Source organism: Lissotriton vulgaris, chromosome 5 (assembly GCF_964263255.1).
Source record: "Lissotriton vulgaris chromosome 5, aLisVul1.2, whole genome shotgun sequence".
NCBI classification, from domain to species: domain Eukaryota; kingdom Metazoa; phylum Chordata; class Amphibia; order Caudata; family Salamandridae; genus Lissotriton; species Lissotriton vulgaris.
This window is the reverse complement of record NC_141693.1, coordinates 1,604,712,859-1,604,732,036: the sequence shown is the minus strand read 5'-3', so window position 1 is coordinate 1,604,732,036 and position 19,178 is coordinate 1,604,712,859. Positions and strand designations below refer to the sequence as shown.

At 45.6% G+C, this 19,178-nt stretch overlaps 1 protein-coding gene across 1 annotated transcript in view; it reads left to right on the top strand.

Annotated features, from left to right (window-relative positions):
* The first annotated feature begins 607 nt into the window (after nt 1–607).
* Nucleotides 608–19,178, top strand: part of PSME1 (proteasome activator subunit 1) — a 185,505-nt gene continuing 166,934 nt past the window's right edge. The window contains exons 1-3 of the mRNA XM_086923750.1: nt 608–890; nt 16,283–16,315; nt 16,917–16,979. Coding sequence (XP_086779876.1) covers nt 852–890; nt 16,283–16,315; nt 16,917–16,979 — 135 coding nt within the window. The 5' untranslated portion in view covers nt 608–851. The remainder of the gene's footprint in view (nt 891–16,282; nt 16,316–16,916; nt 16,980–19,178) is intronic.

Sequence of the window (19,178 nt, the reverse complement as noted above, 5' to 3'; positions counted from 1 at the left end):
AATAACACGGCGGGCAGGGGAGGGGGCGGAGAGGGGAGAGGAGAAATGCGACACGGAGGGAAGGGGAGGGGGCGGAGCGGGGAGGGGGCGGAGAGGGGAGAGGTGCGACACGGCGTTAGAAGGAAGGAAGAGAGGGGAGGGGGGAGGAGAAATGCGACACGGCGGGAAGGGGAGGGGGCGGAACGGGGGCGGAGAGGGGAGAGAGAGAGTAGGCAAGGGTAAACAAACACGGACGTGCACGCGCCCGTGACTTTTACGGTCAATGCGCATGCGCATAAGCTTAATGCGCATGCGCATTGACCTTAAAAGTCACGGGCACTGCAAGGAATCGCCACGATTCCTTGCAGTGCAGATAAAGAGTGGATAACTCGCAATACTCTCGCCTTGCTCGATGCGCATGCGCATCGACAGGCGAGACCTAAAAACGCATAAAATAAATAAATAAATAAATAAATAAATAAATAAATAAATAAATGTCTTGCTGATCTTTGTCACAGACGTTGCACGGTCTCCAGCTTGGCCGCCACTTCACTCGTCTGGCTCCTTTGGCCCCGCCTCCTCGCCTCACCTCCCTCCCACTGCCTCGGCTCTCTCCCGCCTCTGCTGGGAAGTCCCTTCCGTAGCTTTCGCTTTCTGTTTGCAGTTCTACTCTAGTTTGTGATTGCAACAGAGAGAGGTGAGCAGGAACGGCCTAGAGTATATATAAATGTCAGTCACTGAAGGAGGGGGAAACGCAGACACAAAAGGACAGCACGCATACAATAAATAAACAGAGGAGGAAAGGGAACGAAAATCCGGAAAAGGAGTCGACGAACAGAGGAAAGCTTGATTGACGGCAGCGGGCTCGCGCCATGGCATTTCTACAGGTGAAGTCTGAAGCCAAGCAGAAGGTGAGAGCCACTGGCGGCCGTCCACAGGTGACAGTGGTCGCCACAGGGGGGTGAAACTAGCGACTGCGGGGCAACACGGGCACACATGCCTACATTTCCCATCCAGACGGGAGGCTTACATTTTTTTTAACCCAAAAATAACTTTACTTCAGATTTTCGAAAGTGAAAGCCAGCGAGACAATCGTTAACCGTCAATGATTTTCGAAATGTCACTGTTGACTGCGATGTACGAGTCAGGTGGAAGCACAGACCGGGGTGAGGAGGAGATGCCTGCTTCGGACACTGGGTGGCAGCACGCTACACAGGGTAGCTTCACAATCCACCAGGAGTCTGCACAGGTGCGGCGGTGCACTTACACCTACATGGTCACGGGGTGGTGCTACACTCGGCGGGCGGTCTGCCAGTGATCGCGGATTGGCGCATGCTTGTGACGCTGAGCGAGGCAGGCTTGTGACATTCAGGTTGGCTTTTAATGTTGGAATCATGCGCACAAAAAGCACAGCAAGCCGAATGCTCCTAGCAGAGTGACTCAGCAAGTAGGCGCTGCATGAAAGAGCATAACCTTCTTGAAGGGGTCCACTGTTTATTTATTTTTTAAGTTTTGTATAGCGCTAGCTAGACCCATAGGTATCAGAGCGCTTCACTACATATTGTGCAAAACCGAAGGGCCTTACCATTACCTAGAAGGCTGACAGTAAGTAAGGAAGCCACGGATAAAGAATACAGCATGAACAATAAATAACTGTGCAACAGAGGGGAGAGAAAAAAAAGAAAACAAGGTGATTAGCATAGTACGTTGACCAACAATCCTTGAATGGGAGTCAACTCGGGATATTGAGGTCTAGGTTAGTTGATGTTGTTCAGGAATATATTTGTTAAGGAGATGGAGTTTGAGGTCCCTTTTGAAACAGGAGAAGGAGGGGTTGCATCGGAGGACTCTAGGGAGAGCGTTCCATATCCTGGGAGCGTTGCCAGAAAACGATCGGAATTGGGTGGTTTTCTTTTTAATTTTTGGCGGAATGAGAAGGAGTGAATTGGAGCTTCTCAGTGTTCTGGCTTGACCTGCTCTTACCAGTTTGTTGTTCAGGTAGTTGGCGGCCGGAGAATGGAGGGTTTTGTGTGTGATGCAGGCCAGCTTGTAAATACATCTCCCTTCCATGGGAAGCTCAAACATTTCCCCAGGAGCCGTAAAGAATGGTATGTGAGGCAGCCGATGGCTGCATTGATGCCAGCAGGTGGGCCCCGGGAGGGCAGGTCGATGTAAGTTTGGTGTGGATGGACATGGTGCGGACTGTGACTCGTGGAATTATTTTGAGTACAGTTTCATTCCTTATTGTCCTCTAAACTATGCCCATAGTTTCTAGAGGAGACAGATTTGACAGTATTCTGCTGTGCTGTATCTGAGACTCTGTCCCTTTGCCACACCTTGGGGTAAGCCTTCTCTGCTTGCTATGGCTACCGTGAGCGAGTTAAGTGTTCAAAGGAAGTAATTTGGCTTTTGAATTGGAATGAAATGGAATCTTAATCCTCACCATCTTCTTATTTATTTAGTCCCTTATCTATAAACATTGAGACTACTTAGACACAGGCCCAGTTAAGGTAGAATGTTCTAACCCCCCCCCCCGCTTTAGCGGCAGTTTCCTGCCGCTAAAGCGGCGATAATTTAATGCCAGTTCTTGATAATATGCCCCCAAGAGGGAAAAGCACACAAAGGGGAAAGGAGGAGGAAGAGAAAGAAGGAAAAAAGTCTCCCAAGGGAGAAAGCAGGAACCTGGAAGAGGGATCTAACGGGTCAGGGAGTGGCTGGTTGTGGATTAAAGCGGACTGAGGTGGATTGAGGGCTGCACAATCTTGGTATTCAGTGTGCTGACATTTAATAGCACCGGCCCTGGTCTTCTGAGCAGCAGTTTGGACACCAGCAATTATTATAAATTAGGCACTGGGTTTTTGGTTCATTTACGTATAAACAGTGTGTTTAGCAAGGTTTGGTATGTTTCTGTTGTAATGTGCATGGATGTTACAGTTATACATAGTGGTCCACTGCTAGCCAGAGCTTAAACACCCTGTGATGTCATCATGGGAATGTTAGGGCTGTTGCTTTGGTGAATAAGGATGCACGTAAGTTACATGGTATAGAAATTCAAAGATTTAACCAAGTTTGATTCGAGCCTGCCAGCACAAAGTGATCTAGGCTAGGGGCTCCTTTTTTTATTTGCCCTAATAATGCCTTGGTACAGATAGCTAGGTTCCCAAAACCATAAACTGTGTTCGGTGAGCCAAACCTTTTCCTTTACTTTTAGAGTTGCATGTTTAGGGGAGGAATATTAGTAATTAGTGCTAAGATGAACCATCAGGATCATATGTTTGGTTGCATTGAAGTAACATAGCACTTTCTCTGACATTTATAGATATGTTTGTGAGCAGTTGGCCTGATATGTAGTGCTCACTATTCTAGTGATCACTGTGTATCATTCCAAACGACCCTTATTGATGATTGGTTGTAAGTCAACCGTAGACCAGCTATCCTAGTAGCATGGACAAGAGCAGTCTTTAGGCTAAACTCTAGAGGGCGTGTTAAGCGAGCTGTTATACCATCACATATACCCCTTGAACACCAAGTGAAAGGACAACACACAAGTTGTTATGAAAATAAAGTATATTTATTTAGAACACAACAGCCCTGGACTTTTTATGAGGACAGGGCGCTAAGCACAATACAAAGTTCTTAGGAAAATACTCAAATCGCACAATTTACACAAATGCCCGAGGGGCATGAAAAACCATATACTCTAAAAGTGGAATGCGAAATTACTAGCAAGTAAGTACTACTCTAATAGGCTTTGGGATCGCTAGGACTTGTCTACTGAACCTTCAGATTACTAGCAGGAGGCCTAGGGAGATCGGGTGCAGAGTGTGCACTCTCACGCGGGATGCGGGACAAAGTCTGTGGATGCTAGATTTTGTAAAGTTAGTGTTATCGGACGAATCCGACTAGGTAGAGCTGAAACGAAAAAGGATCTGGACCTTTGGATAGTAAAACTATGCTGGAGCACCAAAATGCTGAGTTTACCTAGCCCAGGGGCTGCGGATGCATAGGTCTGGAAAGACGTCGGGAATCCTCGTTGCAGTCTATGGAGCCTGAAAGAAGAAGTTGCTGGCAGGCGACCAGTGAAGAGATTCGGAGTGATCCAAGCCTGGATCGAAGATGGAAGACACCTGTAAGCAGAGGGGACCAAGTTCTGAATCACTAGCCAGTGATTAGATGGGCACCAGGATGGCACCGGATGGAGTCACCTCGACCAGGTGAGTGGGCGATGCTCTGCTCTGCAGTCTCACGGACCAGGAGGCGTTGTCGGCGACCAGGATGGAGGTGCGAGCTGTCCCACGATGGTATCTGCTGTCGACGTCGCTGGACCCAGGATTGGGGCAACAAGTCTTTGCAAATGCAAGCCCACGCGGTGGACTTAAAATGGCGTCTGGAGTGGACCAGGAGGGTCTGGGGTGCTCCTCTTTTGGAGGGGAGCAAGGGCCAGTCTGGAGCAACCAGACCAGCGGTGTTGTCGTCGTGGAGCATCGTCAAGAGGGCCACAAGCCAGCAGGCAAGTAGCCGGACAATGCGGTGAGCAGCAAAGAGCAGAAGGGCCCCACGCAGATCTGGTGGATGCTGGGGGGCTGGACTTCGGTGCTGGAGCTGCTCAGGGTTAGGGCTTCTCGAACCCCAAAGCACTCACTCGAGGATCCCTCGGCGGTCGTGCTGGATAAGCGTCGTGCAGTTCTGAAGATGGCCGGTCCCTCGAGGTCTCGTCACACCCACGGATCTCAGCTGGGCTGATGATGTAGGTAGAGGTCAGAGGTGCCAGGAAAGCCGGGTCTCGTCGTGCTGGTCGGTCGGATTCCGGAGGAAGGACGTGCAGCAAACCGCAGTGTTCTTAGATGGTGCCTGCGGGTGCAGGGTGACTACTCCTTAGTCACAAGGGAGAAATCTTAGGAAGAAGTCTTGAGTTCCTTTCGTAGAAAGTAGTTTCAGGATTCAAAGATGATCTAATTTGGAAGGGGGCCCGCTCCTATCTTTATACTAGGAAAATGGGCTGCCACGCGACTAGGTCCTGCCCATGGGTGGGACCAGGAAGGGGGGTGGTTACACCCCTCTCCCATGCCGGACTTTCCCCAGCTCAGGGGCTGGTGTGCCCCTGAAACTGGTTCTAGCCGGCAGATGCATAGTGAGCTCCGGGGTGCCACTTGCAGTCACCTTCCTCTAAAGCCCTGCCTGCCCAGGATACACAAAACCCTGTCTGGGATGGTGCTAGCACCGCCCCTGACAGGAAACCCTTTGTCCAAGCCTCCCTCGCTGGAAGGACTCCCAGCAGCAGGAGGTCAGACTTGTGTCTGTGGTGGCAGCATCCATTTTGTGATGCTGAGGCTTGAGTTAACTTTAACCGTGGTTCAGTTACATACATGTCGTGTCCCTCTAGAAGGGTGGAATGCTAACCCCGTCGCCAGAATTGGCGAGGGGTTAGTATTCCAATTCGTATGACACCTTACTCGACATGTTTTGATTAAGCGATACCAGAGTTGGCATATAACCACGAGGATTATAATGCACTTAAGAGTATATGGTATGCGTTATCATGGAACAGCTATTAGGACTTGGTTCAGCAAGCTGCAAACGGGCTCAGCTCATGCCAGAGCACCATCTCACACGATTCCAAGCACTCTGCCTTCAGGATTGTCAAGGCCTGCCATAGGAGTGACTGCTAGGAATATGAGTGTCCATTTTAGGGTTAGATATAGGTATACTATATCTAAAGCAAAGGGTGATTACACCACCTTGCCCCAGCTGTCGTGCAGCCAGTTGTGTCAGATTTAGATGGCCAGCCAGGGGTGGAATAATACATGCTGCAGCCCCTGGTAGGCCCTGGGTACACCTATGCCCTGAGTTACAGGGTCTGATAAGGTGGGCCAGTACCAATTAGATATGTACCTAAGGTAATGGAATCCATTTTACAGAGAGAGCAGTAGGCCTGGGGCCCTGAATAGCAGGGTCCCAGGTCAACTAAGTCGGAAAACCAGCAAAACACCAGGCAAAAAGTTGGGGGTAACCATAGTCGGGTATCCACCTTCCTACAATGTTATGTTATGTTAAGTGGGATTTGTAAAGCGCACTGACACCGTGGGTTTCCTGGCGCTGTGAGACAGAGGTGGACAGATAGAGAAAGTGATGAAAGATTGGACCACATGATATGTTTAGTGAGCCTCAACAAAAGTAGGTATTCAAGCGAGCTGGGTGTGTGGGAAAGCTACTAATCTCCGCAGGCAATAACTTAAAACTGAATAATGTACTTGGTTAAGTCTTAGAAATCAGTTTCTTATGTACTAAAGGGATTTATGATAAAATGTCAAGTGAGGGAATCTCGTAAGAATCAAACAAGAGTTGAAATAGAACTGTTTAATAGTAGTGTATTGACCATACATTAAAGGTGTGCCGATTGCCTTAAGAGCGGTTTCATTATATATTTAATCATTGACCTCATTTTGAAAGCATGACCGCATATATTCTGTTACTGGCCAGACTACACAGTTTATTGTGGATCGCAAGGGCGCTGGCCAATTTAGCCTCAGTGAGACTCCATCTTCTGCTTTACCATAGTGTGACATAAGTGTACAATGGGATTACTCTTCAAGTCATTTATTATTCCATATATTTTATTGAGTGTATTGGATTAGAGGATGAAGTGAGAGGAGTGATATGTCTAGTTGGCAAACATCGAAACAAAGAGAAGATAATAATGTTCTGCACAACATTAAGGCTTTTGACCGTCTTCTGTCCAGTGCACATTTTCTAGTATTGTCGCCTCTGTCTTTTAACCTTAAAACATTGCTTACACCACACAAGTGATGTTATTGATTTTGAAGTTTTTCCATTATTCCCATTGCCTTAACCAGCACCAGAGGTTGGTGGTTATTACCCTTTTCTATGAGGTTTGACTAAATGGCGATGCAGCATTCGTTTATAAAGATTGCACATAATACGTAGTAGTAGTAGAAAAGCTTTATTCGAGTTATAGACTCATAAAAGCACAACATGCATATTATAAAAACATCACACTTAATCAGGACATTTCATTCAGTACATTAAAACAGTTGCGCAAGCTTAATCATTGTAAAACAAAACATTATACAAGTAAAACATAATCAAGAAACATTAGGAGAAACAGAAAGGGCTCTCCGCCTAATGGACCAAGCCCACCCCAGGTACTTTGCTATTCCCATAACAATAGGCTCCTCAGAAGTAGTGCAAATAATTCTCTGCGCCTCAGCCGCACTGAATGTCCCAAGGTTCTTGCAGATAGGGGTTAACCAGACCCTTCTTGGGGAGGCATAAGCCTTACAAGCAAATAGGAAGTGTCCCACACTTTCCTTAGTTGCGCCGCATGCTGGGCAGCACTGGGTGTTCAAACTCTTCCACCTGCCTGTTAGATCTCTCAACGGGAGGGAACCAGATCTTAATTGGAAAAACAATTTTCTGTCCATAGGAACAGTTATACTGTCCCAGTAATTTTCTAGAGCAGGACACATTTTACTTTCCAAGAAGCGACCTCCCATTGAGTCAGATTTAACCCTTCTCCAAAGCCTCTCGTCTATCCATTCCCAATATAGTGCTTTAAGTGTATTTTTGCTTGGGAACACTTCCCCCGACGGATTGTCCCAAAGGTTGGAAAGACCTAGTTCGCCTAGCAATACCCTTAGATTTTTCAGCCATGATATTTTATGGAATGTATCACTCTTGATTATTGCCAGGAAGCCTTCCCCATAATGCCTAATTTCAGGGGTGGACCAAAGTCGCCTCCAGTATAAGATGGGACGCAGTCTGGCTCGGTCGGTTACCGATCTTCTTCCCAGGTCAAGACTAAGAGGGATTAATGGTGTACTCTGGGGCAATCCCGTAATACCCCGAAGAAACCTGTTCTCAGCTATCTGTAATGAGGTTAAGTTGTCAAAACCAAACAGCTCCGCCCCATATAAGGCCGATCCTATTGCCTTAGCATCGTATACAGCGAGGACAGGTTTTATGGGTTTTGTTTTGGATCTATTGTGCTCCACCCGTAAGGCCCCCGATATTTGCTGATGTTTCAGGACCGCCTTTTCTATGTGGTGGGACCAACCATAATTACTTGCGATTTGTACCCCTAGGTAGGTGAACTCCCTTACGACCTCAAGCCCAATATTATTCAAGTGTATCCTAGGGCGAGGCTTCTGTCCTTGGGAGAAAGCCATCAGCTTGGTCTTGCCTATGTTTACTTCCAGGCCATGCTCCTGGCAAAAGTCATCAAAAACATTCAGGGCCCGTTGCAATCCAGCTGGGGTTTTGGATATTATCAAAGTGTCGTCAGCGAACATCAGGATCGGAACCCTGATGCCCGCCAACGAAGGCGCATCCACACTAGCGTCCTGCATCCTGCTGACTATCCCATTGATATATAATGTGAAGAGCAAGGGCGCCATTGCACAACCTTGGCGCACCCCACGCTCCACAGGGAAGTCAGTTGAGGATTGGCCATTTGTCCCCCACTGTACTTTGGCAAAATTGCATTCGTGCAACCTCATAACCAAAGTAAGCAATTCTGCGGGAATGCCTATCTTACTTAACACTGCCCAGAGCTTACCCCTTGGGACTAGGTCGAAGGCAGCCCGCAGGTCGACAAAAGCGACATACAGGCTGCCCCCACCAAGAAGAACCGTCCCCCACCGTAACATAGTGAAGCGAAACACCTGGTCGATGGTACTGGTAGCCCTTCGAAAGCCTGCCTGAAAAGGGGAAAGAGAATCATTTTCGTCCACCCAGTCCATAAGTTTGTTTACCACCATCTTCCCAATTACTTTTTGGACGGTGGCAATCAAACTTATGGGCCTGTAGTTAGCTGGAAGGGATCGATCTCCTTTTTTGTGGACGGGTATAATGATGGCTCCCCTCCACTGTTCCGGGACTTGCGCACCCTTTGCAATTGCGTTCCCCAATAGGAGCACATATCTGCCCCACCTATCTTTATCATTTTTAAAAACGTCCGAGGGTATCCCGTCTAATCCCGGGGCCCTACCCCCTTGAACGGAGCTAATTACAAATTCAACTTCCTTGGCGGAAAACAAATCATCCTTAGGAAATACAGCCAAGATTACATCCCCACCACCCCACTCCTTTGTTTCAGCATATTGGGGCCTAAAGTAATTCACCCAATCGGATTCAGCAACATTATTATCCGGTTTGTTTGGGGTACCGCCTCTGCCCCACTTTACTATCTTCCAGAAAAGCCTGGAATCCTTTGCTCCAGAGGCCTCCTTCAGTTCCTCCCAATGCTTCTCATCCCAGTCTTTTTTGGCCAAGAAAATGCTAGTGTTGTATTGCTTCCTGGCAGTTTTGATTGCTACACTGTCCCTGCTTCTGATAGCATTACCCAGTGTTAATCTGGCTGCCCTGCACTGTTTGTTAAACCACCCTGCTGGTTTAGAGGAAGCTGTGCGATTACCCTTACATGTTCTCATAAAGTATGGCTTTAGGGTGGCGAAAAGATTGTTATGGATTTCGGTGATCGCCCTAGATCCTGGCAGTGTTGCACTAGCTAATTCCATGGAAAGAATTGCTTTGTCCACTTCAGACCCAATAAAATCCATGGAGGCTGCATTCGCCAACACCGAGGGCCATTTCAATCTACGCATATTATTCGCCATGTCTGGGAGCAACCCATTACTAGCATGTAGATAAGGCTGAGTGTGCTTCCACCAGGTATGGGTCACACAGAGGGGGTTGTGGTCACTTTCTATCCTGCCCTTGACTTCCATGTCACAAACCCCCTGCCAAAGATTAAGACTACAAATAACATAGTCTATCCTGCTTCTATTATGACCATTATCATATGTGCACATACCTTCCTTATCTCCCTTTGTTCTACCATTGAGGGCACGCATCCCATATTCTAAACACATAGCATTTAAGGAAAGAATATCTTTAGACCAACGTTTGACAGGGGCAAGATTCAGGGAGGGAACACCCCATAGATTGTCCTCTTCCTGTCCTAATGGGTTTTCGGTACTGTCTAGAGGCTCAAAAGTCCTATTTAAATAATACACAAAAAGTGAGCTAGCCCATGGTTGGGCGTTCTTCCCAGATTTCTCATGGTTGGTGTGGGTGGCGACAGAGCAAGGATGGATTTGCAACACAGAGGATCAGATATCTTCAGAGAGTGGAGGAACTGACAGTGAAAGCGGGAGAGTCCCAGCTTGGTGTGACATGGACACTTGGCCGGGTCCTGTGTGGACAAGTCCACTGACATACGTATCCCACGGCCTCTTGAAGCACCAGTGAGTGTCCTGGAGTCAATGTCAGTCTCTGTGAAGAATTTAATGAAATCTGCTCTTGAAAATATGAAAACCTTAGTGAAATAAATTGAAATATATGGAATATTGCTGAAAAGCATCAAAATCACAGACTTGTCTATGGTTTTTATTTAATTAAAAAGGAATGCTATCTTAAAGATCTTGTCTTTGGGCCCTTTCCCCTCAGTTTTGTATAGCGCGAACTAGACTCGAGACAGGTATCAAAGCGCTTTACATGAACACCAGTTTTGTTACAAATGGACACATTCATTTTTTTAGGCACGGTTAACAGTAATTTTCCCTTCCAAATACAACTTCCCACTTTCAAGACTGCCAGAAGTACAAATCGTTAGGATGGTATGACACAATGAACGATTCACATCTGTTCCATTCATGGAAGCTTCCTTTCTGTTATATGTGCTTTATTGAAGATGACACTGAGTTTATGAGTACATCCAGGTCTAGCAATCTGTCAGGTCATTTCCTTCTGTGGTGCTGTTTCCTTGCATGGAATGTGTAGCGCTTTGATGCCAGGGTTAAGTAGGGTCTTATCAGTCACTGAAATTATATCTATCCTCACGTTCTAGGAACTACTGTACAATGACTCTTATTTAGTGCCACTTGTTGTGGCTTGAAACATGTCTAACTGTATCTTATTACTGTTTCTAAAACTTGCGGTAGTCCTCTGCTCCTGAAGGAGCCGACTAGATGTGATTGAAAAGGAGATAGCTAATATGGAAAATAAATTCAAAAAACAAGGGAATCCCATTTCCTTGCAGATATAAAACAAAATCTAGAAGACTTTCACGAGGCGGCAAATGCTGAGATTAAGCACATGGGTAAATGCACAATAGCATGATCATACAGAGACCGGGACCGCCCAGGAGCAAATCTGGCGGGTATACTAAGACCCGGGAGACTGTCTGATCTGATGGAAATCCTAAATGATGAGGGACAGGCTCTACATAGTACCGATGAAATTATTGAACAGTTTTGCAATTATGAAGATTTATACCGCTCACGACTCCCACTAGACAAAAAAGCTATAAATGATTACCTGACCCATAATAGAAATACCCTGGTTGACTCTGAAACACAGAGAACATCTGATGGTACCCCTGCAACCCGCTGAAATTAGGGCTGCTCTCCAAGGCATGCAGTCAGAGAAGGCACCAGGATCCAGAATATAATCTCATATCAGTTTATGTGGATGATATACTTTTATAGTTTCACAACCCGGATGTTAACCCCTTCCCTATACTCAAGGATGTGGTGCGGTTTGGAGGACTCTCTTCCCTCAAGAATAATTGGCATAAGTCAACCATCTTTCCTCTCACTCCTGCTGTGACCCCACTAACTCTAGAGAATCCTTTGCAATGGACAACAGACTCTGTACGATATCTGTGAATTCAAATCCACACAAACCCCACAGTGGTATTACTTGATAACTGTGGGGTGGCAATACAAAAACCTAAAGAGGATGTAACTCCTGTTATCCTTGGAGGGGCGGATAACCATAAGGAAAATGGCTGCAGTACTTAGATTTTTGTTTTTGTTTCAGAATTTTTACATTGCATTTACTGCGCACTATGTTTGGTAAACTAAGCACCCTCCTGATTAAATTAGCTTGGGCTGGAAAACAACATAGAGTACAATGGGAATCTCTCTCTACCGTATGACATGGGAGCCCTCAATGCCCCAGACTTAGAAATGTACTAGAGCTTCCCAAAGCACGTTTGTACACAACTGGATACATGGTTCGCAGTCTCTACCCCATGTGCACCTTGAGAAAGATGCAGCGGATCTCTACACCCTTCCCCAGATCTTCTTCCACAATACGTCGAGACAACATGGGATATTTGACACTTTGGCTGTCACGGCACAAGCTTGACAAGCATTGCTAGACAGACAGGCGAGAGCTCTCTTGAATTCATCACATATCCTTCAGCATTGGGGCTTATGTTTCTCGATCGAACAGGGAGAGATGCACAACGTGCTCTCCATACACTCGGTATAACCACTATGGGGGATTACTTTTATGAGGGTACAGTATGCAGCTATGAAATTATCCAGGAGAGAGCATCAACCACCTCTGCACAAGCCCAGTACCATTATCATGGGGCCAGGCATAGTTGCAGACATTTTTGGGAGAGGATATGTTAGAGCCACATACTATGCAGGCACTAACAGCCCTGATACAGACGGAGACACCCGTAAAACTGATAACATTTTACATGTGCGCGCAAGACGCACACAGGACTGGGATGATAAAGGCTACAGTGGAGTGGCAACGAGACTTGGGAGGCCCTGTCAGTGATAAGCAATGGCAACACTGCTGTGCTAGAACTAAGAGGATTTCTATGAATGTGCGACATAGACTGATACATTCCTAATTTCTCCACTGGGCTTACTACACACCAGAGAGACTATATATCATTTTTGACTGCGTGACTCCTCTAGGTGTGAGATATGGGGATGAGGACGCTGGGTTTCTAGATGCTGCCTGGCTTTGCTCTGGGATACAGGAGTTCTGGAGCAAAGTATTCCAAGAATTGGAGGCCATAACTGGCACAGAACTAGAACTGGACCCAAAGTTGGCGCTGCTAAGCTATGATTTAGACTCGGAGAAAACAACCCGACTATTGATAGCCATCAGCCTCCTACTAGCCAAGCGCAAGATGGGCCTGTGGTCCAGTCCAAACAGTGGAAGGCTGGACACGGTTTACTGTAACACCCAGTCTGACACATATAGTGACCTACTCCCACCCCAGAGCCGACCTAGAAAGTATTGGGGTCCATGTCAACTATACAAAGCAAAGAGACAGGCGATGAGAATGGCCACATTGACTATGGTTGACCACGAGGCTCCCTGTGTTAGGATGAGCGCAGATATTTAATGTCACTGTGCATAGCTATTGAATATCACTTCTGTATGGAATTGCTATATAATGCCGGGTTTACACGCTGTTGGCTGAATTCACACCAAATATTGCATGCTCATAGCTGTCAAAAGAAATGTTTCTTCCTCCCAAGCTTGGTGCAGGAGATTCAAGAGGGACTTTATTAAGGAGGCAAATATCACATTTTCAAAAAAAGCTGATTGCAAAAGGGAGGAGAGAAGGGGCACCTGGACCAAATGGCATCCCTCCCTCGCTGTTTAAAGCCAAGTTGGAGGACTGAGCTAAAATCCTGCAACCTATTTTTCTGGAAGTCAGACTTTTGAACAGGTTACCTGAATCATGGAAGGGTTTGACAATTGTGCCAATCCACAAAAAAGGAGACAAGGCAGAGCGAAGCAACTATCGGCTAGTAGCCTTGATAGGCAATGAAACCAAATATTTTGCGGGCACCATTCTAGAGGAGCTCACAACTTGGGCAGAGGCAAACGAGATAATACCGCTAAATCAAACTGGCTTTCGCAAAATGGTGGGTACATCAGCTAACATTCTCGCAATATCCTTATTGACTGACGCAGCAAAACATCAAACCTTCTTTACACCTATGTTTTATCAATTTCAGCGCAGCATTCGATAATGTGGAGAGGGGCAGTCTGTGGAAGAAGCTGGCGTGCTGGGGAATCCCACAGCCCATCTTAAACATCCTGTCACTTCTCCTCACAGATACCTGGGTACAGGTGAAACTAGGCGGCGGAACCCACCTCTCCTCAAAAGTCCCCACAACCAAAGGCCTGAAACAGGGTTGGGTGCTTGCTCCCACCCTATTTAATCTATTCATAGCAGACCTCCCAAGGGCACTTGAAGCTTGCAACTCGCACTCACCGAAGCTAGGAGGAAAAACATTGACCGATCTTATGTATGCAGACAACTTAGTTCTGCTTAGTCACACTTACGTGGGTCTTCAACACCTACTAACGGAAATGCAGAACTATGCCTTAGAAAACAATTTAAAAATCACTCTCAGTAAGACTGGGTCAATGACAATGAACAACAAAAGAAATCGGCGGAGGTGTTGGTTTTTGGATGGCAATCAACTCGATTCATCGCAGGATTACCAATATCTAGGAGTCATAATTGGCAAGGAAGGAACTTTTAAGCGCCAACAAGAGGAAATAAGAAAGAGAGGGCTGGTAATAGCACGTTCAATGAAAAATCTTGCTAACAAACTGATGGAGCCGACACTGAGCCCGCTTTTGAGGATAGTTCAAGCCAAACTACTCCCTACGATCACCTATGGCATTGAAGCATTGTGGGGGAGAGATGCCAAGGTACTAGATAGCACGCTGGTCAAAGCTTACAGGATCATGTTTTGCCTCCCGCATTACACTTCACCAGCTCAAATAAGGTTGGAGTTTGGTCTCCTTCCTCAATCCCTGGCCAGGCACTGGTCTTACATCATCTGCTGGTACAAGACCAGAAATGCCACCCCAAACACGTTAAACTAACTGCACGAAATCCAGCATAGGGATACTTGCCAAGCGAGGAGCTACCTCCAGACATCTTTGGAAACTACCAAGCATACAGATCTTTGGAATACTCAACTTGGACATTCATCTTTCAAAAAATTTGCTTGGAAATGTATAAAGCAAATTTCCTTTGTGGAGGAACCTATTCAGATAGATCGCATGCCTGGATGACCTTAAATTCGTACAAAACACTTGCACAGCAAAAGTTCTTTAATCAAGGCTATTCCAAAGTGATAAAAATGAATTTTTTAAGGCATAGACTAGGCATCCTCCTGTGCACTTAGCATCTTCCACCATGGCTGAGGGCTACAACTCTAAGCACATGTAGGTTGTGCAACACCAATCAAGGAGACATCTTACACCTAATCTGCACTTGCAAGGATCTACCTCCAGAACGGTTACAGCTACTAAAAGCACCCTTTAAGCAGAAAGGCATCCGCACCAGGAGACCAGCAGTGTTGGCCTGCTTCAACCCGGGAAACACACAACTGAACTGCAGATTGGTAAAATATCTTATGTTGGCCGAACAAAAAATACCTAAAACTTGAATAGCCCAATCACGCCACACAAGTAAGAATCTCCAGTGGTGCAACTGACTCACAATCCGGAAGTGGCTTTCCTCAAAGGACAGAGCACTAACACTTTTCTTGAAATATTTCTGAGCCGGTACTAACAACTTGAACAATATGCTCTACATGGCACTTTATATCCTGCATGCCCAGCATCCGCAAGGAATAGCGACTGCACATTCTCTTGCGAACCAATGAATCTTGCCATCGCTACACTGTTAACTTTTTTTTTTAATGTACAGTAATTATTAGCCTGTGTTTTATGGCTTTTATTATTGTATAATAACTACTGTATCTTTCTTAAACAAATATTGCAACGGTTTTCAGTAACTATGCAAAATAAATAAACTTGAACTTGAAAAATTTTCTATGGCGTGAGACATCTACCTTCGCACTTGTATGTTTGTGTGCATATAGAATAGCAAGTAGGCAGCTGTGCAGTATAATATGCTATATATTGCCATTGTTTAATGTGGGGAGGGGCCGCGACTAGCCCCGTGCTTCAGCCTTGTTACAACTCTCACTTAACTATGCAGCAAAATTGCAGCTTGTGTATAACCAGGCGGACCAGTCTGCAGTGTTCTGTGCTTCCCAAAGTACATCAAACCCTGTGGCCCACAGTCTAGACTAAACTTTACACCCCACCCTGCTGTTTAGACTGAGTAAACCTCACACTGCACCCTAGAACTTGCTGTAACGCAAAGGTCCTCCTTTATGCTACCTTGGTGGCTAGACTGCACCTCACACCTCTCCCAGCAGTACATGCTGCACTTCACATGTACCCATCAGACAAGACAGCTCCTCACATCTTTCCTTACAAACATCTGGTCCTGAAACAAGGCCCTAAGTCCGATTGCATTTGAAACATCACCTTGTATGCTAGACTGCATGTCACAGTTGCACTCCATTCTGAGGCAACACTGTACCTCACGCCTCAAGCTGTACTGCAGACAGCACATCATACCTTGTTAAGCAGATGCAGCCCGCTTTGTGCTTCATAATTCTAACAGTGTTCCTTTCTTTATTCACAGGTGGAAGGGTTTTGGAAGGAATTGAACGCAGAGGTAAGAGGGGTTCCAGACTGGATTTCCACCCCAGAGTGCCTTGAATTGGAGATTCTTACCAACAGTGCCCTCTGTATGAGATACCTCCAATTAGTGCCCTTAGTCTGAGTCTCCTTCCAGCAATGTCCTCAGTGTAAGCTTTTTCCCAGCACTGTCTAGAGTGCGAGCCTCCTTACAGCAGGGCTATCAGTGCTAGCCTCCTTCCACAAGTGCCATGAGTTCGAGCGACCTGCCTGTAGCGCCTTCAGTGGAAGCTTTCTTCCATCAGTGGCCTAAGGGTGAACCTCCTTCCAGAAGTGTTTTCAGTGTAAGCATACTTTCAGCCATACCCTCGGTGTGAGCGACCTTCCAGCAGGTCCCTTCGTGTTAGCCTCTTCTCAGCAGTGTCTTAAGTGTGAGATTCCCTCCAGCCTTTCCCTTGAGCAACCTTCTTCTTGCAGTGACTTGTCTCTGCTGTTTTCCTGTCAGTACTGCAGCCTGAACAGGTTGAGCTTCATCTCAGCTGTTCCCTCAGAGTACTATCTATGCACGCAGCAGTGCCCTTTCTATATGATCTTCTAGATCCAGTGCCCATTGGTCATCAGGTTTTTTTTTTCTTCAGACCCAGGCCCTGGTTGGAGCGGACTTTCCCAAAAAAATCTGCGAGCTGGACAATTTGTTAAAGGTATGTAAGATCTCCTTGTCATTTCTCCAAGTAAAATTTCCACTCCCTCCCAAAGCACTAATTCAGTTGCATGTCGAGGATGCCCAGGTGGTGCAGCTGGGTGGAAGCCCTTCTGTATCATTCAATATTCCATTGTCGTGACTGCTGGACTCGTGTTAGGGCTGGAATTAACTAGTGCTCTTGCAGCAAATCCAGAAAGCCTGGTTGTAAGATTCAGTGCCCTAGCTGGAGAAGCTGCAGAGCAAAATTTGACAGACCGACTCACACAGGGAGAACATTCTCAGGTATGCCCAATCACACTTTCCTTTGGGCAAGACAGCTCAACCAATTACGGACCCCCTAAATGAAGTGGAAGAAGTCCTTTTATTAGGATAAGTTCCTTAAGCAACTTCCCTTATTCTCCAAAAGAAGTCCAAGCACTCGACTGGGGTAGTGTAGCAGGTCTTTATTTCACCATAGGCAGCTTAAGACAGACGCGTTTCGTTTCCTTCGTCAGTGTCAATATCCTACACTGTGAGTACGCTATTTAAACTATTTTGCCGTAACCTGAGTAACACACTCTATGACAGCAAGAGAACTCCACATTCAGCTCAAAAAATGTCGGCCATCTTAGCACGGTACATTCGAGTGCTTTGTGATAGATCTTGCATAAGAATATGCCATAGTTAAACAAATTGCACAGCATATAGGCAACAATATGGTTGGTACATTATTTACAAATATCGCATTCATATTAACATGCTTTAAATCAACACCCAGTTCGCGGCCGTGTATCGGTTAGTATAAAATATAAAAAGTGTGCAGATGCGGGCTCATGAAATTATGGTCACAGTTAGGCAAGATCTAACTGTGACCATAATTTCATGAGCCCGCATCTCTTTTAAGTTGCTGATGGCGAAATAAAGATCTGCTACGCTACCCCAGTCGAATGCTTGGACTTCTTTTTGAGAATAAGGGAAGTTGCTTGGAGCATTGATTTTGATGTGGAGCACTGGTTTGTTGGTGCAAGCGGAGCTGTAATATATATTTTGCAGAACTTTTCCGCCAGCCGTTGATGCTCTCAGCGGAGCGGGTGCCTCCGGCTTGCTAGGGCAACCTCTTGTAGACACAGTTTTGCAAAAAAAAAAAAACGCCAGACAATCAGGGCTTTAACAAATTTAATTCATTTTTAATTGTTCATGACCTCTTGCAACCCAAAGCTGACAAACTCGTTTCGGCCTCCTGGCCTTTGTTAATGTCAGCTGCCCTTCGTGAATCCTCCTATTTAAAAAAAATTATTTAAATGGAAGGCTTACTAACAGTTTCATAGAAAGCGCACTACACTTTCTCTCATTGCATCTGTTCTTGTTACTTGCAAAACAATATATATATATATATATATATATATCAAGCGCTCAAAACTTCGAACCAATTTCCGAAGGAGACGACACAGCGTAGTGAAAGAACCTTCTTTATTACAAAAGTCGCTTACGACGCGTTTCGCCTGACCCAGCAGGCTTGGTCACGATAGGTTTTGTGTCAACACATACATTCATTTAAAGTGCTCAATACTGACGTGACGCATCACGTGACAAACAAATTCATAGAAATGGAAAAGTTATTTACACATGTTATCATCGTGCACAGCATTCGAGTAAAAGAATTATTATTTTTCAGTATCATTTACAAAGGCGCCTCAAAATGCAATTTACATAAATAAAGCCTCTAATCAAAGTGGAAAAGAACGGTGAAAGAATGAATAAGAAACAATACATATTTCTTTTATAAATATTCATTCCTCTACCCCAAATCGGGACATTTTCACACAGTTTTTGGTAAAGCCAATGCAGCCCAAGTGGGCTTATTTTAATTCACCAAAACCACCTTAAACGGCAATTTATGCGCAGTAATCAGCTTCTAATTTCGATATTATTTGACTGGTATTCTCGTTGTGCATAGATGATTTGCTGGTACTTTTTCCAGAAAAATATATATATTCACAAAAAAGAAAAGGTTAAACTGACATTATAGTTAGGAAATGTAATAATATCGAACGTTGAATCGGAAAAAAACGTAGAAATTCACTGGAAAAAAAATAGAAGTTAACAAGACTTTATAGCTGGGTGAAAATGTCAGTTAACCCCTTCCATGCGTCGAATGGCTGGGTGGTCCAAACACCGCCCACTCAATAAATCACCAGCACTGCGGCGGAATTCGCGC